The sequence below is a fragment of the Lepisma saccharinum genome, chromosome 19 (assembly GCF_977018435.1).
Source record: "Lepisma saccharinum chromosome 19, izLepSacc3.1, whole genome shotgun sequence".
Classification (NCBI taxonomy): domain Eukaryota; kingdom Metazoa; phylum Arthropoda; class Insecta; order Zygentoma; family Lepismatidae; genus Lepisma; species Lepisma saccharinum.
The window spans coordinates 804,937-832,440 of NC_139247.1; the positions used below are offsets into that span (position 1 = coordinate 804,937).

The 27,504-nt window shown below is 38.0% G+C and overlaps 1 protein-coding gene across 1 annotated transcript in view; it reads right to left on the reverse strand.

Moving 5' to 3' along the window:
- Positions 1-18,424: 18,424 nt before the first annotated feature.
- The window catches only part of LOC146002785 (uncharacterized), a 45,081-nt gene continuing 36,001 nt past the window's right edge, over positions 18,425-27,504 (reverse strand). Inside the window, exon 3 of the mRNA XM_083140717.1 lies at positions 18,425-21,756. Coding sequence (XP_082996843.1) covers positions 20,151-21,756 — 1,606 coding nt within the window. The 3' untranslated portion in view covers positions 18,425-20,150. The remainder of the gene's footprint in view (positions 21,757-27,504) is intronic.

Sequence of the window (27,504 nt, forward strand, 5' to 3'; positions counted from 1 at the left end):
AGAGAATTATTGGAAGAATCCGAGCCTTGTTTTGTTGAATTGTAAATAAATGTATAAAGCCTATTTCTGCGAGTTTTCAGCAATCACGCTGCAACATTATTTCAGTAAGTTCTTGCCTGTGATTGATTCTTTGGTTCCGAGTGCATTGATGAGGAACGGGATCGGAACCCAGGACTAACGAGCCTATTTAGTTGTTTCTTTGGGTTTTTCCTGCCAGAAGCGGCCCGGTAAGGGTGAAGTGTTGCAGAACAGTATGTATGTATGTATGTAAATATATTTATGCATATTCACTACTTACCCATTTTTGACATTTGCAACGCTCTGTAGAAACTAAATATTCAGAGCTTAATCATCGAAACTCAAAAAACAATAGATGTACAATTTGCAAGTAAGAAATTTACTTTTGAGTGCATAGGTGGGGGGGGGGGGAGCGGGAACAAAATAGAAAACTTACAACTCTGCTAAGATGGTAATTACTGTAAATTTAGAGTTTTAGGCAGATTTTTTTAGTCGCTGTATACCTTTGAGGACTAGAGTGATAATTCATTTGAGCAAAATTGGGTCAAGGCCTTCGATAAGGCGGGAGGAAAATGGATTTTCGCTATTTTGCGCGATTACAAAATGCTGTAAGTTGAGAGATGTTTAGTTTTTCTTTCGGCGAAGTGACGAACTTGATTGATTGATTGATTTGGTGTTGAAGTCCACTTTATGCACAATAAGGCTAATCGGGACTGGACCTACAGTTTAAAGTGGGATCCAAACCATTATGTGCCTCTACTGGGTAGAAGTGGCAAACTTGTTTCAACCAGTTAAACTTACTCTAACCTCTAGCGCAACTACTCTAACCTCTGGCAATATCTTGAATTGTACAAACATTGCCACAACAACAAAAACAGTGCTTTCATGTCACACAAATATCTACACACTCAGTTGCTTGCTGTAAGCGAGTGTTGTCAGAGCTACTCTTTTAAACAATGGATCTACAAGCTGATGGTCAATTTGCTGACTGGATTGGTTTTCGTACACACACCCGCATAATGTCGTTCGAAGCTGTGCTTCAGGACAACTCAGGGCATTACTAAATGCCTCGATACCCATGGAGAACATGATAAGCTGCAACCCTAGCTCCAACTTGTTCAAACACAAATCTAGAACATATTTTAAAAACGAAGATTAATTGCTTCACAATGAAACTACTCGTTACGACCCTGTTGATTACAATTTTACAACATTGTTCAGTACAATGATAACAAACAATTGACAATTTGAGGAATACAAGGGTGGAGGAGCGGCACCTCACTGTCGTACACATGCTTGACACATGCGTACATGAACATACCTTAGCCTACAAGAAAAATTGTTTTGTTATTTTACGTCCTTTTTATACCTCTCTAGGTTAATCACAAGACAATGAGGATGAAGGATGAATTGATGAGACAGATGACGGAACAAACACATATCGATTACCCAAGATTCGAACCTAGGATCGGTGTGTGAAAGTGCAACCCCCCCTCTTTGAAAGGTCGGCCCCCAGTCCCTGGTTTCTATCCGGCCCTCTGGATTACTTCCAGCTTTAATCCTTCAAATCTCTCCTTTCACCTCACCTGGGTGCCAAGCGAGCAGATTATATTTGAGCCGGAAATACGAGAGGGGGGGGGGGGGGGTTCACATAATTTATATTTTTAGTCCCTGGTTCGTTACGCGTGTACATCAAGTGAATAAACAACTGGTTTAAAATGGACAGTACTATAGTTCTTCGAGTTAATTCAGCAAATCATAACATTTCTAGTAGGGCCTCCTCGATGGTGCAGTGGTAGCGTCATCGCTTTCTAATCAAGGGGTCCCGGGTTCGATGCCCGGTGGAGGTACATAGTGGTTCGGATCCCACTTTAAACTGTAGGTCCAGTCCCGATTAGCCTTACTGTGCATAAAGTGGACTTAAAACACCAAATCAACAACAACAGCAACAACATTTCTAGTAGGATTACATTGTTTATTATACGTAGTTATATATATATATACACATATTTACATATCCTTTCCATGTGTGTCTTGCATACACCAAATTAACAGAGCTCTAAATCAACATAATTGTGCACCTATGGCTTACACCATCGGCACTTCCTTTACCGCAGAGTTAGCAAAACTATCTCTGCGGGCCTACCCTCAGCTGAAATGATATTCCGTTCATTACAAATGTGTTTCCTTACGCCTTTACTCTTTCTTTTGCGCATCAATTATTCAATATAGAAATATACAAATATTCAAAACTTTTCTAAAGGGGACTTGGGACAGCAAACAGGGGTTGGTTTAAACCAAATACTACATTCTTATAATAGTCTAGCCACCAAAAGTGGACTAAACTCGAGGAGACATTCCTCGTCGTGGAAAGATGGGGAAACACTGTTTTCTATAAAAGCCCAATTGGGTTTTTTATAGTCTGGGTAAACGTCCGTGGATGTGGACCCCGTAGCGTTGGAAAATTCTACTGTAAGGGTCTTTGGAAAGACATCTCCCCCGCTGGAGTGATAAAAAACAGGGGAATCTAATATCCAGTAAAGCACAATCCAATAAGCACATACACTTACATCCAGTAATAACATAAAAGTACACACATGAAAAACATATTACTTAACCCTACACCTTGTAGCTGGCCAGCAATTAATTAACATATTTCCAAAACCAGTAATGGTCAATCCGACCATTACAAGTGCTCCGAGGTTTTTCTTGGCTATGACATTTATGTTACGAAGATTTCATTCAAAAGATACAAATAACAAGTACGTACAGGAGACAAGCAAGTTGCTTGAAGCAACAGAGGGTTTCATACCAAAGCAACAAAATGCAAGGGATACAACACCTGGATCTTCTTTGCAATCTTCAAAATAGCATTCACTGCACGTGAACGGTGCAACTAGACTATAGGACAAACGAACCTTTCCGAGAATCACCCAATCTACAGGCAACTGAGCTGTTTATTGTGTCGCCCCAGTGTGGCAGGTCACACTTGCTTCTTAATGTTCGTTTCAAACGACACTTGTTTCTTGTTTGCTTATTCCTCTGAAATCTGCTTTGGCCTGAATCTTCCTTAATGCATCAAAATATCTGCTTTTCGGAAATTTTAATGAGCACGTTTTAAGAACATACTAATGAAATGTCTCAACCACCAAAGTCAAGAATTGGTAGAACTTTTGACTGTCTTCTAATCACCGCAAATTAACAAATATATTTCCATCAATTGATTGTAAATTGATTATGTACGAGTTACATGTAAATATATTTTGTAAACTTCAAGTTAGTATATTTCATTGATTGATTGATTTATTTATTTATTTTACTTCGCATTTCTGCCACTTTTGGATAGTCGCGAAGATGAGGATGAGTGATGATTAGACGAAATTGATTAAGTGATACTTATAAAGAATACTCATGCCCCTGGCACTGACCACTCCGACGGTTAGTGTATTTCATTTTACATAGAACTTTAAATAATATTTTTCTTCCATGTGAAGCACGTTGTACCACAGTTATGTACGGAATTGGCAACTTCGACATTACCGTTAACGAAACAAATAGTTGATGAAGGTACGATGAATAAAAGCGAACTATAGAGATCACATTTTATGTATTTCCTGTCCATAATTATAATACATGAATAAAGTTAACCCACAGTTTTAAATTTTCACATATAAATTTCCTTTATTATTCGGGCTGGTGGATTACAGTGTACGTAAAAATGATCAAGCATAGCGTTATGGACATCAGGTTGAAATTCTAAGTAAAGAATGCAGGTGCGAAAATCCCTCCACTTATTTCATGAGTTCATGATTCATGCTTATGACACGTCGTAGAGATGTAAAAAGAAGTTAGAGCGGTGTTTACAGTGTAACTATGAATGCTATATGCTATGGGTACTAATCAGAAAGTAGTATATCCATAGACATTGACAGACAGACAATTTTATCGACATATCAATTATCCCATAATACTAGACTTAAGATACTTTCAATCCAATTTCCAATTATTTCTGAGCAATCGACAGGTATATGTTGTCAAATTGTTTACTCTAACTCACAGACAAACCATTTGAGAACATTTTGCCGGGAGAAGTTGCCATAGGCATAACTTGGCGGGGGCAAAGGCGAGCAACTCCCCCCCAATCCAAAAAAAAATCAGGTGTTGAGTGAAAGAGAGGTATATTCCATCCATAAAATGTCAGAGACAGAAAATAGTTCAGAACTCAATGCGTTGTCAGGAATGTGTGAATATAAGAATACTGATCATGAGTTTCAACCCAGAACTTTCTTTGTGTGTGAGGAACAACATTTACGAGAACATTTTCCAAATTTGAAATGATTTGTTCAAAACATTATTGACAAACTCCGTGAGTTCAGGATGCTATGAGCATTCTTTCTTACCCTCGAAGGCTCAGGACAAATACACTGTATACTCAAAACTACTGGGCATTAAATACTTCACCTTATTGCTGTTTTGTATATTTAACAAACGAATGATATTAATAGGTCCAAAATTATAAATAGTGGCCGCGGTGGCTCAGTCGGTAACGCGTCTGACTACCATGCTCAAGGTCCCGGTTTCGATCCCTGGCCTGTTCAAATCCGGGAACTTTTTTCTAACGTTGGAAGCGGCCCCGGTGCCCACCCAGCGTCGAATAACATAGGTATCTGGGGGAGACCCTGGGGGTAAAGGCGGTCAGGGGCGTGATGCTGATCACATCAACCCACTCATGAATGGATCAAGAAAGTGTGGGACGTTACCCTCCAACCCCTTATACGCCTTCATGGCGTGGTGCTAAGCACAGGGGAGCACTTTACCTTTTTTTTACCAAAATTATAAATGAATTTTACTTGGACGCAACTCGTCAAGAAAGGAGACTGAAGCTTCATTAGATGTTTGATTGATTGATTGATTTGGTGTTTTAAGTCCACTTTATGCACAGTAAGGCTAATCGGGACTGGACATGCAGTTTAAACCACTTTGGGTATCGAACCCGGGACCCCTTGATTACAAGACGATGACGCTACCACTGCGCCATCGGGGAGGCGCTCATTAGAACTAGAAACTTCACTCATACTTGTGTTCTATATGTGGTATGTGGCAGATCGGATTTATATGCTATATAAAGATCGAAATATGCTAGGCATAAAAACACCTTCGAAATTGTATTATGGTATATATATGTTTATAATGTCACGGATACTCTTGGGGATGCCAACATTTCTTGCGTGGCTGAGTACCATTATTTTTCAACACAGATAGCTCAAACTATTGCATTTCTATCACTTGTTTGATTTGATTTGATTTAGTTTATTTTACTTCGCGTTTTGTGCCTCTTGGCTAATTTGCGAAGATGGGGATGAGTGATGAAATGATGAATGGACATTCACAAACAACCAAGCCCGACCGGGATTCGACCCTTGACGTCGCAGCGCGATGTGCTAACCACTCGGCCACAGGGTCGGGCATTTCTATCACTTGTATTTGAAGAATATACAGTATATCGTTTACAACATAAGACTCTCAGTGATAAATCATAAGCAACAAAATTACACGCTAAAAAATAGTTTAACTATACTGTGCTAGATGAAACTAAATTCATGCAAACAACCTCACACCGTACTGCATACTTTGCACACCATGGCACAGATTTTTCAAAGGCCTGAAATTCTGGCCAAAGCACAAGACCAGTTTTCTTGAAATATTTTATTATTTAATGAGGATACAGGGGTAAAAAGATGATGATAAATAATTCAGAATCACCCCTTCCCCTCTCCAGGTACACTTTGGACGTCATCGTATATACATGCTTGAGCTCTGATTCTTGTTCTTTAAAAAGTGGCAGAAATACAAAGAGCGAACTATCGTGCCCTCTCACAGAAAAGACTACAAAATTTAGAAGAGAGAACTACATTGATTAAATGTCCAATTTATAAAGTAAGTATTGTCCAGGTTTTCAGGGCTTTGGAAATACTGTGTGGTCCTTAGGGCATGAAGGAAGTCCTGCTCTTCACGGTCACCGGGAATAACATGAAACCGTGGAAGATATATGCGTGTGAAAAGTTCTATAGAAGCCGATGGTTCTCTCCGGCTCAAGTGCTGGGACGTGCACAGTGGATAGCAGAAAGTCAACAAATCTGAAAACTTTCATGCTTTGTGACATATAAATTATCATGTTAAGTTGTTGATCTAACCTCACTTTATACAGTAATAGGATAATCGGGACTGGACCTACAGTTTAAAGTGGAATCCGAATCACTATGTGCCTCCAACAGGTATCGAACCTGGGTCCCTTGATTACAGTTTAAAGAATATTGACAACAATTGTATTTGTAAATTCCCACGTGAATAACCAGATGTTACTTTAAATATCAAAAAATATTAAATTGAATACTTAAATGCAGACAGTTTGCTATATATTAAATAATACTGGCATCAGCGAATGTGCATCATCATCATCTATTCACTGTTGAAACAGTTGACCTTAACTCCTTCAATATTAAAATTTCTAACATGTATCATTTGAAACAAGTATTTTCAAGTGGGGAAGGCCACCTTAAAACCCCAAGGACTAATATTTGCAACCAGAAAGAAGAATGATCTTTTATCTCCTAAGTTTAAATTAAATATAACAACAAAAGTTTGCTGTGTGTTTAAAATTTCTACTCGGCTTGTCAATTTTACAATAAATAATTAATGGTTTTAAAAGTTTAATTAAAAATTGATTTTATATTAATATAACTTTATAATTTTACAAATACAGTGGTTATGGGATGAAAAAATTTCGATCCTACCCCCCCCCCCCCCAAGTCAGGTCCCAAGTTACGCCCATAGAAGTTGCTATTTAACATATCTATCAAATTACACGTTCGTAGCTTTAAATGAGTCCAAGATATTTAAGTATAAGAATATTTTCATTGTTGAGTTTCGATTCATTGCCTCCCGTAAACAGACGGATACTCACATCCAGATACTTTATACTGCTCCATGTTAGTATTTGATAGGTCTACCTATCTACGCTTCTATTTTATGGTTTTTGACTATCTATCCAATTATTTCGTGAATGACTACAACAATTAAATGAAAGACGCAATATAGACTTTTAATAACGCGTCCGGTTGGTTTGACAAATTTCAATTTATAGCTCGAACAGTTTCGGTCACGTCACCACTTTAAAATTCAGGGTGATTCGAAAGTCAAAAGAGAAACACCCATATAATTTCTAGATATTATAAACCGTGAATGAAATTACGTGCAGTATGTAGGAGTCTATGTGTCCATACCTTACTTTCTTCTGTTTTGTTATTTTACGATATTTTTCTACCTCTCTAGGTTAACCGCAACACAATTAGAATGAATTGATGAAAGTGGATAGAAAGTTTTTCTTCTTTTTTTTTCAAACGGGCATAGGCAAATGACATATCAAATTCATGTAAAATTTTCTGAAAAAGTGAAAATCCGGTTTTAAGATATCTGTATTACTTTCGAAGTTACGGGGTGTCAAAAAGTACTGATGTATGAACAGGCAAAAACATGGAACCACACAATTTCATGACAACGCATAACGTTAAACCAATCGTATCATTACCATTATGTCTTGGACTAAAGAGTGCACCAAGAATACCTGCTATAACTTCAAATCCACTTATTTTTTTTTAAATGGAAAGGGGATCATGTGTCATACCGAAATAACATGAAATTTTCTGAAATATCACATTTTATAATCCTTTTTAAGATATTTTTATTCGTTTTTGAGTGTCTGCATAATACAAAATTACGTACTTAATCATGGTTCTCCTGAACTCGAAAACGGTCAAAGATGTTTGATGTGTTACTTACCCCTATTCCCATTTGAAAAAAGGTTAAATCAAATATGTCGAATCCAATATGGTGAACGGGGTATCTAACATGCCTCAGAGATGAAGCACTTTATCTCCTAATACCGCATATGGCTACATTAATGGTCCATGTTTCAACTCAAGCAGAAAATGTAAATTTTCAATAAAAACTTCAAAAAAGCGAACTTCGAGTCATTATATCGAAAATTAACAGACTATAACTGGGTAAATCTATCCGATATTGAGGATATCAATACACTAACTAATACGTTTTATGATATTTTATATATTTTGAATGACTGCGTACCACTGAAATGCATCAAGACACCTAAATATCCTGTGTGGTTCAATGGTGACATTATTAGGAAAATATTAAAGTTAAAATTATATCATTACAAAAAGCGGGAAAAAGGTAATTGCAACGCAGAGTATCATGAAGGGAAATACAAGAATCTTAGGAAAGAGATAAAGAAAGGGCTAACAGCAGCGTACAAAGTGTACATCCGTGAGACGGAGGAAAACATAAGGATAGATGTAAATAATGTATGGGCTTATATTAGAAATAAAAAGAGGGCTTCAGGTAGTAATACTTTTGACTACAACAATGAAATCTTACACAATGGGCACGATATTGTAAATGCATTTACTACCTATTTTCTATTGGTGTACAAAGATGCTTCACAGTACTCTATAGTTGAATCAGATAAGTGCAAAACCCGAGTGCTTTCCCAACTCGATATATCGCATATCGAATTGAACAATATCGAGAAAGCAATTAAAATGTTGAAACCCAAAAAAGCAGCGAGGATGGACAACATTCCTCCCTGTGGTCAAGGGATGCGCTGAACTGCTAATAAAACCATTGAGTATAATATTCAATAACATTTTAGAACATCACAACTTCCCATCAAAATGGAAAATCACTAAAGTTAATCCCTTCCCAAAAAAAGGCAAATGCAAAGAACGTCAATTGCTTTAGGCCAGTGTAAATTCTCTCAGTTTTTTGGAAAGTGTTTGAACAAATACTGTACGAGAGAATAATGGCCAACGTATGACCGGCTATATCTCCCATGTAACATGGTTTTATATCGCGGAGGTCAACAATCCCAAACCTTGCCGAATTTGCACATTTTGTAGCTTATGAATTACACGAAAGCAGACAGGTACATGCATTCCCTGCTGACCTGGCCAAGGCATTCGATGCGGTAAATCATGACATTTTACTTCAGAAGCTATCGTATTTTAATATTTCTGAAAAGTAATTGTGCTGCTAAAATCTTACCTAATGGACCGAAAGCAATTTGTCAATTATAGAGAATACATATCTCGGGAATACCCTACGCCTTCTGGGGTGCCGCAGGGATCCAATTTGGGCCCACTCATTTTCTTACTCTTTATTAATGACCTCCCGAAAATTATTACCAAATCACGTTGACTTATATTTGCTGACGATGTAAAAATATTTAGAACAATTTGCTCTGACGAAGACAGCCTTGACTTGCAGACAGACATAAATAGATTACTACAGTGGAGTGGAAATAATAGTGTTTCATTTAATCTTGATACATGTCAGGTAATGTCTACTATAACAAACGCTGAAATAAAAAGGAACTTCCAGTGTCAGATGAGAGGAAAACAATTAGCTAAGGTCACTAAATTCATGGATCTTGGTGTCACATATGACGCAAATCTATGTTTTAAAGAGCATATGCATCATATCGTTAACCAAGCATATAAGAAATTAGGATTGCTAAAAATATGTTGGGAAGATATAGAAAGTACATCAATATTAATAATTTTTGTATGTCTCCCTAGTACGCTCACTCGTAGAATATGCATCGGTAATATGGCAGCCCTTGGACAAAAATAAAACATATGAGGGAAATAGAAATGATTCAGTCCAAGTTCCTGAGGTTCATAAAATATAGAGAAGACAAAGTATATCCTAAATTCAATCCGTACTTGTATCGAAGTTTGACATTGGAAAAAATGAAGAAAAGTTTAATCTTAATTTGATTAGCACGTTATATAAAAATGGGGTTAGTATCTGCATTACAATATCATGTACCTCAAATGAGAACCAGACCGAAACCCGGGTTGTTTCATGTACCAAAATCTAGAACAAATTATGTAAAGATATCTCCGATGTAGAAAATGGGTAAAACTTATAATGAAGTAGTAGCAAATGATCCGAGCGTTGATATAAACAGTATGTCATTTCAATCATTCAAAAGAGCCCTACTGGATCAGTGGAGAAAGGGGTGAGGGGTTAGTCTGTATAGTAATATGTGAAACAATTTATGTTATGCACAGATATATGTAATGCACATATATAATGCACAAAATGTATGCATGTCTCAATGGAACAATGTTCTGTGGCATCATTTGTTAAATAAATAAATAATAACTGGAGAAAATATATGGGTGGTTTCCGACTTTTGGATTGGATTGGAGATAATTTATACCGGGATTGTTTAGAATTTTCTTTGTCGTTAAATTGTGTTTATTTTTGCGGATGTAGCGTCAACAGATTCTGTGATCTAGATGTCTCACCTCGCATTGACTCTTGTCTCTCACGGCCAAACAGACGGACGGTCCGATAGAGATGTGTTTACCTACTACCTGTTAGGTCTATCAGATTTTTGAATTTGTAGCTTTGAGACACTGATCGTTCATATGGGCTGATGGACTTGGACAGAAACACTTTACACATTCGCTAATCAGTGTCCTAAAAGGAATGTAAAATAACCAAAAAATATAATAAAAAATAATATGGCAATAAATATCGTGTTTAGTAACTTTACAGAAAATCATGAAAAATAAAGTGGGATATTACACAGCCTTGAAACAGTCAGAACTATATTTGTCAATATATATTAAACATAGCTTGTTTATTGTGATAAATGTGAGGTAAAAGGTAAAGTTCCCCGTCCAGATAGCACCGTGCCATAAAGGCACATTTAGGGGATATAGGTATACGATTCCTAATATTCTCGAACTCGATCTCGGCCATTTGGAGGTGATGTGACCAGCAGCACGCTGCCGCCGCCTTTACCCCTCAGGGTTGACCCCAGGTAGCAATAGATGTGAAACTGTGTGAGCCCAGACCCACTTTATGCGGGGACAAGGCCGGAAAAAATTCCGAAAGTATATCATGCCCCACCCGGAAATCGAACCCAGGTCTCCCGCTTGGTAGTTAGACGTCCTGAGGAAAATAACTTCCATTAATTTTTTATCACATCATGCGTAGCATATCTTTTGTAATATCAACTTTATAATAAAAGATGTATGTAATTCGACGTTCACAAGATGGGACGTTAGACTTCCAATATACCTACATCACAAGATGCAGTTCAAAGTGATTCCACCGAAGGAACTCAAGGTCGAAATGGAGCAGTGGACATTCTATGAGCAACTTCCACAAATGTTCTCCGGGGCTGCTGTGTTTTTATCAACAACGAAACACAAGACATTCGGTTCCAAGCATGTGTGTGGGCATCACGAATCGAGGCATTGCAATCTGAACTGTCACGTTTCTCCTTTAATTCTCAAGTCACAAGGCAGCTGATTCTGATATGCTTACATCACAGGGAACGACCTACGTTTTTTTATTCACGTCTGCTGAAAGGTTTCTGGAAACTATGAATGAAGTTAATGAGAAGTGGAAAATTGAAGGATATTTTTTGTGATTGGGTGCTTGTTTATTTACTCATCATTGCTTATTTGCACAATTACCTGAATTGATTGATTGATTGATTTGGTGTTTTAAGTCCACTTTATGCACAGTTACGCTAATCGGGACTGGATCTACAGTTTTAAGTGGGATCCGAACCACTATGTGCCACCACCAGGTATCGAACCCGGGACCCCTTGATGACAAGGCGACGACTCTGCCTTTGCGCCATCGAGGAGGTCTCACAATTAACTGAACAGCGACGAGAGGATAACGGTGTATAAAAAGTTAAAATGAAGGACAGGGAATAAAGCATCAGCGGCACTATCCCGGCAGTCGCCTGAATAGACTCAACAAGACAACGAGAACTCTTTAGGCTGTCGTGAGATGTGAATCAGTGACCACCCAAATATAAATATACGTATATCATTTACCGAGAAAAATGAAAAACGTAATACAACTGATAGCGAGTGGTTGAAGTTGCAACCAAGGGTCCCCGGGGACCGATTCCACATTAAACTGTAATTCCAAACACGGTTAAAAATATATGCTAACTAACTTACTCTATTTTATTTACACATACACTGAGGAATTTACGTAGGGGCTTCGCCGATAGCACGTTGATCTTGTAAATATAGGTTCCACGATTTGATTTCTTATGGGGTCACATTTCAAGTTGTCCTTGTCGCACTTTGAATTTGTGGCTCCAGTTCGATCAGACCGGGCATAATGTGGACGTAAACTTCCGCTCGATTCGGTCAAAAATAATATGAAATACTGGGAAAATACATCTGCAAGAGTGAAAAAGCAGCATTAGGCTTCTTACTAATTTTCTGGAAGCGCCATTGAATTCATGGCAGAAATAGACGTTATTTACTTTCGTTCACATTAAGACGATCCGATTTTATGATGTTATTTATCTAAATTTAATTTTCCTTCGATTTCTTCCACACTTTTACGTCAACCATAAAACTTTACGTTATTTTACAGAATGAAATATTCAATGTTTGTTTCGTATGCTCAGAATATAGTATAACAATTTGGAGCTTAACTCATGGGGGGAAGGGGGTGGAGCAGAATATTTTCTTTTTTGCAGCTCATAGAAATATCATCCAGGACTATTTTGATAAATAGGTGTTACATTTGCAAAATCATAAAATTACTGATTACTTTAGTCCTCGGGTTTCAGGAGGTTAACAAAAGTACCATTATCTCGTGAATCTCCATAAACCTAAAAAAATTGGGACCAAGTGTCTCCTTTGGCCCTGGAGATTACGCCTTTGGTTGCTGCGCATAAATGCATCGCTGAAAACCCTTAACAGTTTGAAGGATCAAGGATTCCTTCCTAGTAGGCTGCAACAATGATGAATAAATTGAAACGGGACGGTGCAGGGTACAGGTATCTGGTAACTTAATGGTAGCAACTGTCGTCTTTGACTGTCTCTAAGTCATGGAGCAACTTGGCAACAATATTAAATGTACCATGGCATTGTTACATTCAAAAAGGCATATGTGAAGAAATATCAATTCTATTTACATTTTTACATCACATAAATTGGTATTGAATTTAATTGATAGTATTTATGTGCAGAGAATGTTCTGAGAAGGTTCAAATTCGATAGCACCCTTAAACACACCAGTACCTTCAACAAAACGATTTTTCCAGAATTGGTATAATTACTTTTGGGACAGAACTTGCATAATATACATATAGGCTGTGTCCTAGAGAGCAGTAAGTTTACAGTCAAGAGACAAAACAAAATAGGTATTAACGTTGTTCTTAGTCTGTGGTTTTACTCCATACACATCGCAGTAATTAAGTACCAAAAGAAGTTTCTTCACTTCAATGAATCTTAATCTTTTCTCGCTATCGAGGTTGAATCAAGGAGAGATAAGTGGAAAATAACTAAACAACATATATTTACGTGATAGGGCCTCTCTAACTTTACACTTTTAACGGACTTCTTTTTAGCTCATGACTTCCTTCTGACACTAACATAAAGGCACACGACACACAATACAGGGTGCTAGGACATTCCCCTTACAAACTCCTAGGGCTAGTAGAGGGGACTGAGTAGACAATATTTGGAATAGGAACCCATGTCCGGAAACGTACCGTTTCCGTGCTACAACCATGACAATGTGTCGGATGTGCAGGTGTTGTTATGCAACCAGGTAGGCAGTACATGCTGTCTGAAGATCAACTGATGGCACGTGACCTCTACCCCGCCGCGGTATCCTTCCTACAGCCCAATTCATTCACGTACCTGTGCAGTACAGCCTCTTCCAATTCGGGCATGCGGCGTCTCTTCGGAGCACCACAGTCCTTCCTGTCGGCGGTGAACGTACCTCGTTCTCGGGGCCGTTGCGTAATGCTGGCAAAAAGAGTATGCGATGGAGTCGCACGTTGTGGATGACGCTCTTGATACAGCCGACGAGCTCCTTTTCCATTCCCTTCCGCTGCACATACACAAGGATCATGTCCATGTATTCTGCAAACGTGTACTCAACCATGTTCATCGGAGACGCACAGGCACGTGAATGGGGCTCCAGGCAGGATACTGCCGCAGGGTAGACGTCACGTGCCAACAGGTGATCTTCTGACGCCATGTACTGCCTTCCCGGTTGCATACCAACAAAGGCACATCCGACATATTGTCATGGTTGAAGAAGGAAAACGGTACGTTTCCGGCCAAATATTGTCTACTCAGTCCCCTCTAATAGCCCCAGAAGTTTGTAAGGGGAATTTCCGAGCAGCCTGTATAACCTATCCTAACAAAACATTACCAAACCAATTACACACTTATGTGATTTTGTATCTGTATTCATAAATATTATTAATGTTGAACACTAACACACATTTACCTTCTACCATTACGAGGGTCACTATTTATATTTTGAGCCTACCAATGAAAAAACAGGAATTTGGCATTGAAAACTGCTTTATTGTTTTTCGAAGTATTCTCCTTTATGGTCAATACACTTTTGCATTCGTTCGAACCATTTGTCAAAGCAGTTTTTAAAATCTTCTTGAGACACCTCCATAATATGGTTTTTGAACGCATCAACGGCGTCTTCCGCCGACGAAAATCGTTGTAAACGCAATTTATTCTTGACATTCAGGAACAAGAAGAAGTCATTGGGTGCCAAATCAGGACTGTATGGCGGGTGACCCATTAATTCGATTTTTTGACTGTTCATAAAGTCGGTTGTTAGACGAGATGTGTGACAGCTGGCATTGTCTTGATGAAGAATGATCCGATGGCGTTTGTTTGTTTTCTGTATTTGACCGAAGACCTCTGGCAAACAAATTGTTGTGTACCATTCAGAGTTGACCGTTCTACGTTCCTCTAAAGGCACAGTTGCCACATGACCAGTTTTCCCGAAAAGAACAGGCGACCATTTGTTTCAATGTGCTTCGAGCTCAAACAACTTTTGTTGGATTGGGTTCATCTTGAAACACCCATACAGTCGACTGCTGTTTACGTTCCGGCTCATATGCATATATCCATGATTCGTCACCTGTTACAATCTTATATACGTCTTTTGAAGCACCACGATTGTATTTATTGAACATTTGTTTGCACTAATTGACACGAGCGTCTTTTTGAGTTTTTGTCAAATTGTGTGGGATCCAACGAGAACATACCTTTCTCACAGCTAAATGATCATGTAATATCTTATATATGCTGGTGGAACTAATGGTTGCCTCAATCTCACAGTATGTCACATCACGATCTTGCAGTATTAGGTTTTGCACAGCATCAATATTTTCTTGAACAACAACTGATTTTGGACGACCTTCGCGAATCTTGTCGGTGAGCGAATGGCGGCCACGATTAAATTCGTTATACCAGCGTTTCGCAGTGGCAAAGGATGGGGCTTCATCGCCAAATGTGGAAGTAAGTTGATCGATGCACTCTTGTCTTGATAATCCATGTCGAAAATCGTAAAAAATCATCGCACGAAAATGTTCACGAGTTAATTCCATTTTATTGTTGTCGCGCAATCTCCAAGGCAACATAAACAACACAAATGAAGCTATTGACAAAACAGTTGAAGTACGTTATGGTCAATAATGCCAGACGATTCCGTGCAAACGTCAAATCGCGCCTAACTTCAATCAGTGTTGCCAAGGCTCAAAATAAAAATAGTGACCCTCGTATTAACGTTTATTTTAATCTTACTTATCTCCTCGTAGAATGCTGTAAAACCAACGTTGTTCAGGAAAACTGAACAAATTTAGTTCTTCATGCCAATGTCACAGTGAATTACTGTAAACAAAAAAATATAAAGGATGAATCAAAGAGGGAATCCGTAAAAGAAAAATCGCGGAACTCACGCCCTGGGTTAATTTTCAGGTACCAGGGCATAAGGAAATACCACCGAAAGTATGGTGTTCCCCCTTTTTTCCTTCTGATAATTCTAAACCCTCAAAATACTCAGTCATCTGTAAAAGTAAAAGTTGAGCAATGTTCCGCAACTTTCTTGTCCTTGCAGAATACCATAAATTATCCAGTACTGAACACGGCACATCATAAAATTTATTTATCTAAAAAAAAATACATTACGGCACTCTTGATATAAATTAGAAGTTTAGGAATGAGTTACAATATAATCAGTTAAAATACTACTACTACTAATAATAACAACAGCAACAACAACAATAATAATCCAATTCACTGCACTCATACGTAGGTACTTTTGGTATTATTATTATTATTGAAACGATTCATGCAGCTGATTATATGAATCCGAAACGATTGTAGAGATTATGTATGTGTAAAAACAAACTGACCCTTGCCATCAAGGGGCATCTTATTTAAGTCATGACAATGACAGATCAAAAAATACAAGCATAAGAAAACAAATTTGCAAAGTAAAAAGTAAAGTGCTTCCCTGTGCATTGCATCATGCCATGAAGGAGTAAAGTGGGTGTGGGGTTTGGACCCTAGACTTTCTTGATCATGGTCGAAGGTGGGGGTGAAGTGATCAGCAGCACGTCCATGGCCGCCTTCTTTCGCCAAAAGTTTTCTCCAGGTGCCCACTTTATACAATGCTGGGTGGATGCCGGAACCGCTTGAACAGGTGGAAAATATACCGGTTCTCCCCCGCTGGGGATCGAACCCGGGTCTCTTGCATGGTAGTCAGATTAAATAATTTACATTCAATTTGTTACTACAGACAAAAGTTTGCAGCACACACGTGACCTTGTGGAGGCTCACCGGTTGCAAAACACAGATTTAGATAGAGGGCAATGATGCCAAACAATAAGAATTAAAAGTATATCAGAAATCGAATTCCAGAAAGCTGTGGGGTAAAAAGTGACCTTCAGCCAGACACTGTCTCAACCTCTCCTGACGAGCGCTGGTACATCCTCCGGTACCCACAAAGTCTACACGGAAAGAAATCGTGTGTATGCGCTCCCCCTCTCACTGCACCACCACCCGAAACCTCCCCCCTTACTCCACTTCCCCCGGGGTACCAACAAGGGCGACAAAATCAGAGCGTGTGGGTGTGTAACACGAACGTGATTTTTGTGCCACCTGGTGTGGAAAATAGTAAGCTAATCCAACACATTGCATTGAAATTTGCCACCCTGTGGGGACACGTGAAAAACAAATTTGGCCAAGTAAGGATGCTATGCCTCAGGTTCTTGCATGTATTTCCTATTAGGTAATTCCGTTATCATTCCTCAAAAAATCAAGGACAGTGATCCGAGACTTCTAAATGTATTTTCGTAACGATTTCCTTGTGGGGACCGGATTTTGGTCCCCACAAGGTGGATTCACAACTGACGAGTGTCCCCATAAGGTAGCATATGCAAAAGCACACACACACACACACGTTGTCTATTACTAACGTGCATATTTTTTTCCTCACTCCTGATACAAGATACCAACAGAGGAATTTCTCTCCAACAAATTAGACATCTTTAGCATATATGTACCATTGAAGCAGTCAGCTTAAGAGACAGAAGTCAGAGAAAGCAAGCTGTCATTTAATTTTTATTGACGAGAAATGAAAGTGTGGTAAACATTCACAAGCAATTGTGTTCTGTCTAGGGAAATGATTCACTCAATAGTAACAGTCGGGCTTAGCAAATCAAATGTCAAAATGGGGAGAATCGCAGCTGGATGATTCTCTGCAGTTAGAATAGCCATCCTTTGGGATATCCTTGTAGTTGTTCTTGTGAATATGCTGCCCCATGGTGTGATGATGAACACTGGCCTTTTTTTTTTCAGGAAAGATGTTTCTGGTGTCAGGATCGCTGTGGAGGATGGGAAGGAGGAAACGTAGTGTGTGTCTGATTTTGTTGAGTTGGGGGTGATATTGAGTGGCAAGCACAAGGAAATTCGTGGCAGGTTTCTTGTTGGAGGTCTATGAAGCAGCTCGGAATATTTGTTTGGTGACCATGATGGAAGGATATCCACGGTTGAAGCAAGGCTTGGGGAAGGCAGAGGTTGTAGTTCTGTCGGGAAATGGGTGAGGTGTTGAGGCGTTGACCCTTGAGGGCCAGGATTTCTTGGTGTGGAATGGATGTGGGCTGGAGATGTATAAGTATTGCATATAGAAGTTTCCAAATGACTTTCCTTGATGTGCACACCCAGGAATGTGATTTGGTTGGTGGAGTGGGCCCATGTGAACTTGAAGGAGCAGAAGTGTTAAAGTTGGTCTAGGAAGGTGAATATGAATGGATCTCCATGTGTCCAAAGCTTGAAGGTGTCATTGAAGAAATGGATCCAGAGGAGAGGTTTCAGGGATTGGGTCTACAGGAACTCTTGTTCGAGTTTGCCCATGAAACGGTTGGCATAGGATGGAACCATTGTGGTACACATGGCATACACGGGTATGAAGATAGTGCTTGTTCTCAAAGGTGAAGTGGTTGGACATGAGGACAAGGGGCTAGGTGGGTCAGGAAATTAGTGCTGGGGTTTTGGTCTGCTACTGAGGAAGAATGTCACTGAGTGGAGGCCATGGGTGTGAGGTATGTTGATGTAGAGGGAAGTTACGTCAATAGTGGCAAGGATGGTGTTTGGAGGCAGTGGTGGGAGGATGTTAATTTTCTAGAGGAAGTGGTTGGTATTACTGAGGTAGGCGGCAGAGCTTTCACAAGAACATTGAGGTGGAAGTCAACAATGGCTGAAATTCTTTTCATGGGTGAGTTGTAGCTGGGCATGATGGGTCTGTCAGGGTTGCCAGATTTGTGACTTTTGGGCAGTAGGTAAAAAGTCAGGGTGCGGGGGATGCCAGGGATGAGAATGACTATGGTGAATGCTGTAAGGCCTCAGGAGGAGCGGGGCCTCTGGTGTGGATGAAGTCCTGGATTTTCTCTAAATCCCTCCTCCAATTTACTAAACTTCCACAAACATTTTTCAGTCAGGGATACTTCTCAATCAATAGATTATGGTTATTAAAGTGGCAGACGGTATACAAACCTAGCCTCTGATTCATGGTATTCCAAAACAATATAAATTAATCACAAGTATTTCTACCTTATATGTGAGACATTCATGTTCATTAGATCCTAAACTTAATTTGTTGGTCAATTTCCCCTAAGTTTAAAAAAAAATCCATCAACTGTGTGCGATGAAGTGGTGAACTGTGATGGATTCCATTGATGAAATAAAGAATGGAATTGCACTCTTGTTTAAGTCATCGATGAAATATCCAATGTGCAGATAAGCATATAGCACCATTACTCCAAATGACAATTTCTCTTTATTCTGCACTATAATGGTGGTTCATAGTTATTAAACATCACGGTATATTCGAGAAGGAAAATATCTCAGCACAGTGTTTGTAGTTGTACTACAGGGCATGTTGTGAAGCTGCTATTCCCAGCTGATGCTAAAGTGTTAGGTTGCCACATTAACAATTTCTGGACTTGGAAATATTTTAGAGCAGTCAGATCGTTTTTGAGAAGTGAACATTGTTGTCATGTATAGGATGAGCAGATCAGGAATCACAGGCCAGAATAAGATTACTCCTACTGATCGTATGTGTCATGGCAATCTAGTAAAGTAAAGGAGTTGCTTTCTAAGCAGCGTGCAACTTCTCTCCACTACAAAATCTTGTATTAAAAGTTATTTATTACAAGTCAGATTCATGCTAAAACACACACACAGCGTGTCTATAGTATGATTCCTTGAATGTCTTGGAAGCATTGGCTTTGTTGTGAATGACTTGTTACATGCTCAGTACAAACATATCCTCTCTCCTGCATGAATTGCGGAATGTTGTCTCAGATATCTCATTTGTGCAAATGGTTTGTTACATATTGAAAACACATACGGTTTATCTGCACTATGAATTAATGAATGTTGTCTAAGAACTTCTTTATGTGCAAATGATTTGTTACAAGTTGAACACATGTATCGTCTATATCCAATGTGAATTATTGAATATCGTCAAAGATGTCGTTTCTGTGCAAATGATTTGTTACAAGTTGAACACACATGGGGTTTATTTCCAGTATGAATTATTGAATGTTGTCTAAGGTCTTGTTTCTGTGAAAATAATTTGTTACAAGTTGAACACACATAGGGCTTATCTCCAGTATGAAATATTCAATGTTTTCTAAGGTGTTGTTTCTGTGAAAATGATTTGTTACATGTTCATCACACATAGGGCTTATCTCCAGTATGAATAATTGAATGTTGTCTAAGGTGTTGTTTCCGTGTAAATGATTTGTTACACGTTGAACACACATAGGGCTTATCTCCAGTATGAATAATTGAATGTTCTCTAAGGTGTTCTTTCCGTGCAAATGATTTGTTACAATTTGAACACACATAGGGTCTATCTCCAGTATGAATTACTAAATGTCGTCTAAGGTGTCGTTTCTGTGCAAATGATTTGTTACAAGTTGAACACACATAAGGTTTATCTGCAGTATGAATAAATGAATGTTGTCTAAGGTCTTGTTTCCGTGAAAATGATTTGTAACACGTTGAACACACATTGGGCTTATCTCCAGTATGAATTATTGAATGTGTTCTAAGGTATTTTTTCTGTGAAAATGATTTGTTACAATTTGAACACACATAGGGTTTATCTGCAGTATGAATTATTGAATGATTTCTAAGGTCTTGATTCCGTGAAAATGATTTGTAACACGTTGAACACACATAGGGCTTATCTCCCGTATGAATTATTGAATGTATTCTAAGGTATTGTTTCTGTGAAAATGATTTGTTACAATTTGAACACACATAGGGCTTATCTCCAGTATGAATAATTAAATGTTTTCTAAGGTCTTGTTTCCGTGAAAATGATTTGTAACATGTTGAACACACATAGGACTTATCTCCAGTATGAATATTTGAATGTTCTCTAAGGTGTTCTTTAAGTTTAAATGATTTGTTACAATTTGAACAAACATAGGGCTTATCTCCACTATGAATTATTGAATGTGTTCTAAGGTGTTGTTTCTGTAAAAATGATTTGTTACACGTTGAACACACATAGGGCTTATCTCCAGTGTGAATTAATGAATGTTGTCTAAGAACTCCTTTCCATACAAATGATTTGTTACACGTTGAACACACATAGGGTTTATCTCCAGTATGAATTATTGAATGTCGTCTAAGGTCTTGTTTCTGTGAAAATGATTTGTTACAAGTTGAACACACATAGGGCTTATATCCAGTATGAATTGTTGAATGTTTTCTAAGGTTTTGTTTCTGTGAAAATGATTTGTTACACGTTGAACACACATAGGGCTTATCTCCAGTGTGAATTAATGAATGTCGTCTAAGAACTGCTTTCCATACAAATGATTTGTTACACGTTGAACACACATGGGGTTTATTTCCAGTATGAATAATTGAATGTTGTCTCAGGTGTTTTTTCTGTAAAAATGATTTGTTACACGTTGAACACACAAAAGATTTTTCACTATTATGATTTTGCATGTGAACTACATGTTCACATTTGTGATCACACAAATTGCTGTCATCCTTGCAAACAGTACAACCCTTATAGTTTGAAGATTTTGTATATTCTGTTTCCCTTGTAGATTCTAAATTAGTTTCACTATTCCTTGTCCCAGAGCAGAGAGTTTTCAGCAGTATTGAGCTGCAGGTAAGAGATTTCATTGGTAGTGATTTTGATCCAAAGTTCTTATTTGCAACAAAGTTAGTCTCCCTAAGACATGAATCTTTTTCACTATCCATTTTTTCCTGTATAAATTCACTTCTAATTGATGTGCATTCCAGTGATAACCTGCAAGAAGATAGACGTGTTTAAGAAATTTACACAGGAATATTTCACCATAGGCTACAATACTGAAGAATAAAACATGAATTCCAAATAATAATACTTCTCGTGAAACAATAAAAGTAACTTTTCGTAATGTGTACTTGTAACCTATAGTAGTAACACACCATGATATCACAAAAGAAAAGTTGTTCCTTCAGCAGGCGACAAGATGAGTATTTTACCTATATGTTCATATGTTTTTGTAAGGGCAGGAGTCCATGAATATTCTTGTGTGATATTAGGCATTTCCAGCTAGATGCGTTACACTATTGTCGGATCAAAAATTATAGATACTCGAGTTTGGACACCAATTCAAACCAGTAGACCTACATAAAAACGAGTTACATCAAAATTTATCTTATTCAATTCTGCGTTGATCTGCAGCCTGTCCAGCTTATACGTATAATAAAAGAAAAATTCATAACTTCCAAACGAACTGTCAGAATGATGTGATTTTTGTTTCATTTTAAAGAATGACTCAATTGTTTTTAGCAACACATTCAGTGGTAGTTGCACATGCGCAGTAGCCAGAATGTCTTGAAAACTGATATTATCAGTTTCTCAGTAGCCATTCATCATGTGGTAGCCAAAAGAAAAGGTGCTTTGTGTCTTAACGTTGTCTGAAGTGAAGTCTGAGACACTTGTGCAGACGATTTTGTGCATGTTATGGTTTAGGTGCTAAAGAAGAAGTTCCATCGTACATGTCAATAAAGAAATGGCAAAAACAGTTACGCGAAACCGGTTCTTTGTTGCCGATAAGAGGTAAGTATTCAAAAAGAAAGGTGTCTGATGAGAATGTGGAGCGTGTTCATGCCTCATTTAGCCAGAGTCCGAGGAAATCCATATGCTAAGCTAGCAGGCAACTGCAAATTCAACAAAATTCAACTTCAATTTCAATTTCCAATTCACACCCAGTGTCCCACACGATGCATGGTGTTTGTTTTTCAATAACTGAATATTCAAGAACAAACAATACAAAATAAATTTTGTAAGAACTTAAAGTCTAGAAACATGATTTGATGAAAATTTTTTTAAAAAAAAGTTATGTTTGGCTCTGAGGTGGTTATGCTTTGGTGGTGGTTTCTACCCTGAGAGAAGGCCTCTTAACTTTGTCGCCTAGTGAAGCCTCACTGCACAGTTGAGGATACCAGCTGGCTATATGGAACATGGATTTTTGGATACAATTTTGCAAGTGTAAGACTCCGTGACTGACCATGTCAAGGTCACTCCCCTTCTGTATCCTCTATCCTATTTCCAATGGGGAAGGGGTTCTGGCTTTTAAAAGTGGGGTAGTGTGTTATGACTTTCATCAGTATCTAACAGTGTTACCACTCTGTTCTCTCTCTCTCTCTCGAATTGTGTCCACATATATTAAGGTAAATGTTTTTATCTTTAACTTAGTGTAAGGTCCAGGAGCAATCAGTCAGTATTTGCTATTTTGAATTTCAATAAGTTTCAATGTGCATGTTAAAATGTCTAATACGGTGTGTAAATAGCAGTCATTCGTTTTGCTAAACATATAGCAGATACTAGTCGCAAAAACAAAGAAGAAATTGAGTTGGAGTTTTTGATTAAAGTCCACTTTTATGCACAGATAGGCTAATTGGGGCTGGACCTACAGTTTAAAGTGGATCTAAACCACCATGTGCCTCCACTGGATACCGAACCCAGGACCCCTTGATTACAAGGTGATAACGTAACCACTATCTAGTCCCATCATAAATTTCATTCAATCATGTCTTATCTATATCATAGCAATAAGTCAGAAGTAGCACAAACGTGACATGAAATATCAAATTACAAATGTAACAAGAAGAGTAAGCCCTCCATTATGTACGTTCTTCATGTACTTCCATTTCAATTTCAATTTTCCTTTATTAAAGGGCGAGGTTCAGCATGCAGCTGTTCTTCCATCTAACCCCAGTGGATACATATACTGCATACTAAATACAATTAACAAGAAAAGAAGAAAAAGGAAGACACACAAAAAGAACAAATACAAAAGTGAGAATAAAGGCTCCCTTACACACAAAAAAAATACACAAAGGATACACACATTAATCAACATGATTGTGCTTGGTGTCATATATGCAAGTCAAATACAAATTATACATTATATTTATTGCCCAACAAAAAAACAAAATATAATCAAGGGTTGGCAATGTGCAAGGGAGGAAGTAATAGCAAAATGAAAAATGAAAATACTTAGGTTTTTTTAGGAAGTTGGTTCAGAAGTGAGAGCTACTATTCGTGAGTGCTGGAACACAGATAATGTTCAATTAACAATAGATTTTTGAGTTTGTCTTTGTAGTTGTTGCATTGCGATTAGTGAAGGACATCATGGAAGGAGGAAGTACATTCCATGCTCTTGCAGCTGAATGTGTAAAAGCAGATTGGAAAAACACTAGTGTGTGCTTTGCGTGCTTTCTCCTTGTTCTATAATCATGTATTTTTCTTCTGAATTTTAAGGCCTCCCCTATGGCGCAGTGGTAGCGTTGTAGCCTTGTAATCAAGGGGTCCCGGGTTCGATTCCCGGTAGAGGCACATAGTGGTTCGGATTCCACTTTAAACTGCAGGTCCAGTACCGATTAGCCTTAATGTGCATACAGTGGACTTAAAACACCAAATCTATTTCCTTCAGAATTTTAATTTATGGAACAGTTTTTGAGGTATTTTTGTTTTTAAAGGATTATGAGTAAAGCAAAACAGATGTAATTCTTGGTGTTGGGCCATGTTCAACATTTTGTTTGCGTTTAAGGTTGGGAGGATATGATCACATTTTCTTATGTGGTACACGAAACTGAAACATGATTTTTTGACTTTCTGAATTTTGGTTTGTTTCGAACGGATAGATTTGATTCATAAATTACGTCACAGTAGTCTGGGATAGGAGAGATCAGTGATTCTATTAATCCAATTTTAATCTCTGCTTTTAGGCATTCTTTGAAACTGTATATCGACCTTAGCACAGCATAAGTATTTTTAACTTGTTTTTGAACATGAATGTCCCAGTTAAGGTGTTCATCGAAAATGATGACTAGATTTTTGACAACTGTTGAATAAGGGATTATAGACATGTTTAGTTTGATTCATATCTCATTAGAATTTATCAGAGAGAGACTATTTCCCAAACCAATAACAGAGAAAGTTGATTTTTGTGGGTTTATTTTTAGACTGTTATATTTACACTAAGTATTTATGCTGGATAAATCATCATTGAACAAAGCTAACTTTGCATCCAGTGATTTCGATGGAAAGGAAATAAGTAGTTGAGTGTCATGTGTCATCTGCATAAAAGTGAACCTTACTATGTTTGATTATGGTAGGTGTTTACCATGTGCTTCAGGGGACGTAAGATGTGTGGCAGTAATCGTTTAATCATTTTTATAAATATTCCATCATTACCAGAGGCTAATATTTCATGTATCACTTTCATTGTTTCAGTTTCGTTTATTTTTTGCAGGTGGAAAGTTTGAGCACTATCGTTAAAAGTGTTACAATGAAAGAACTCTCGAGTTTTGTTAACGGTATCTTCTGAAACATCCGCTTGCTGCATATGCTAGAAAAATGTCTGTCAATTGAATCCACGTTTCTCAAGTTGGGAGATATCTCATTGTTGATATTTTTACTGTATACACCCCATGTTTTTAATTTTTCCCACAACTCTTTGCTGTTATGGTTGCAGTAGAGGTGATGATTAAAAAAGGTTTCCTTTCCTGCTGCTGGACTGAGGTAATAAAGTTTCTCAGTTATTTATAATAGTCCAAATTTTGCCTGCGTTTTTGTGTACTTATATTTTTTTAAGGCACTGTCACGGAGTTTTATAGTAGTTTCGTATTTTCTGATATGAAGGGAGATTTTTTTTTCGTTTTATTTATTTACTTTCAAGGAACGCATGCTTGTCAAAGAGATTTATTATGATTTGAGTAATGAAGTGTACTTTATCGTTGATGGTGTTGAAGCTATCCATTAGCATCCATTCAATTGTTGCAGCATCCCTATCAAATATATCTCATCGAAGGTAGAGAAGTTTCGATATGTGATAAACTGTTTAAATAATTTTGGTTTTTCGATGGCAAATGTCGCCTTTACGTGAAATGAGTGTACATGATCTTAGTCATCCGTTATTACTACGTACATCGAGGAGTGATTGATTGTTTGCCTTTATTCTGGTCTGTCGGTTAATGATCTGGACGAAGCCAAAAGAGTAGACTATTGATTGTAAATATACTGTTTCTGGTTTATGGAGAGAAAGGAAATCTGCATTTATGTCTCCTAGAGCAAGTAATTTGTAAAAAAGTGGGAAAACTTCCAAGATTGTGGTTTCTAGGCACGATAATTTTGTATACAATATATTAGGAGTTTTGTACACACCAAATATTCCCAGAGTTAAATGTTGGAGCTTCACCGTTACACTAATAATTTCGACTTCGTCGTAATTTTTGTGATTGTTGCAAGAGGGAATGATCTTGACATTCAGATCTTTACGGTAATACATAATTAGGCCACCCCACCCTTTGTGCTTCTATCTTTACGGTGATACAGAATTAGGCCACCCCACCCTTTGTGCTTCTATCGTTTTTTATTGCTGCATAACCAGGTATGGAGAAGGTTGAGGCAAGGCTTCATGGAAAGACCAGCTCTCGGTGGCCACGAAGATATCAAAGCACATTCGTGCACTTTGGTGGCCAGCTCATCTAATTTTAGCGAAGACAAGGACTGATGTTCACCTGAGCAAGGGTTAGGAAGGGTGGGCTTGGGGGGGCAATAACTAGGAGGGAGGAAACCCTTACTTGCAGGATTTTCACATGGTGTAGTCGACATCAGGGAGAAAGCAAAGACTATTTGTTGTAAATGTGAGGGAAATCGAAACTTCCCTTCCATAATCCTAGCGTATTTTAGTATTGTTTCAAGTATGAATGTAGAAGCAAGTTGGAAAGAAGATGACATAAGGTAATTTGGGTACTTACATGTTGCCTTCTTGTGAAGTTTTGGATGTTAGTGAATCACGGGTATACACACTTTCTTTGACGTTAACACATCACTCAAGGAAAACTGTTTGATATAATTTCCAGTAGTGCAAAGAGAAACACTTGTGGTGCAATTGAGCCCACGCAGAGAAACATAAACAATCACATAAAGGAATAGAGCTGACAAGCACAACGGACACAATAAGGAAACAATTTCAAACACATGCTCATAATACATGAGTTGCAAAAAAAGTCAGCTTTTTTGAATGGACCTTTTTTACCAATAAAAAGCCAGGGTTTTTTTTTAAAAAAATGGAAATTTTGGCTTTTTACCAATTACAGTTAACATCGAGGCTGTCCAACGTGCTATGCAGCATGGAAGAGAGCACCATTTCACTGTTCCAGACAGAATGACAATTTCCCGGTGCATAAACCAATTTCGTCAATCCAGTTCGGTAATCAATGTGAAGCCTGCAGGGCCTGAAAGGACAGTTCGAATGCCAGAGAATATTGAAAGTGCACGTGTAGCTCTGCAACAAAGCCCAAAGCGATCACTTCGTCATCATTCCAGAACATTACAAATCTTGAAAAACTAAATATGCTGACCAAGGCAGTAATTTATTTTATTAAAAACATAAACTAAAACGTAACGTTTCAACCTTCTAGCAAGGCCTTCATCAGACTCTGTATCAAGTACAAAAGTAACAAGATACACAAAAAGGGCATTATATATACACAAACA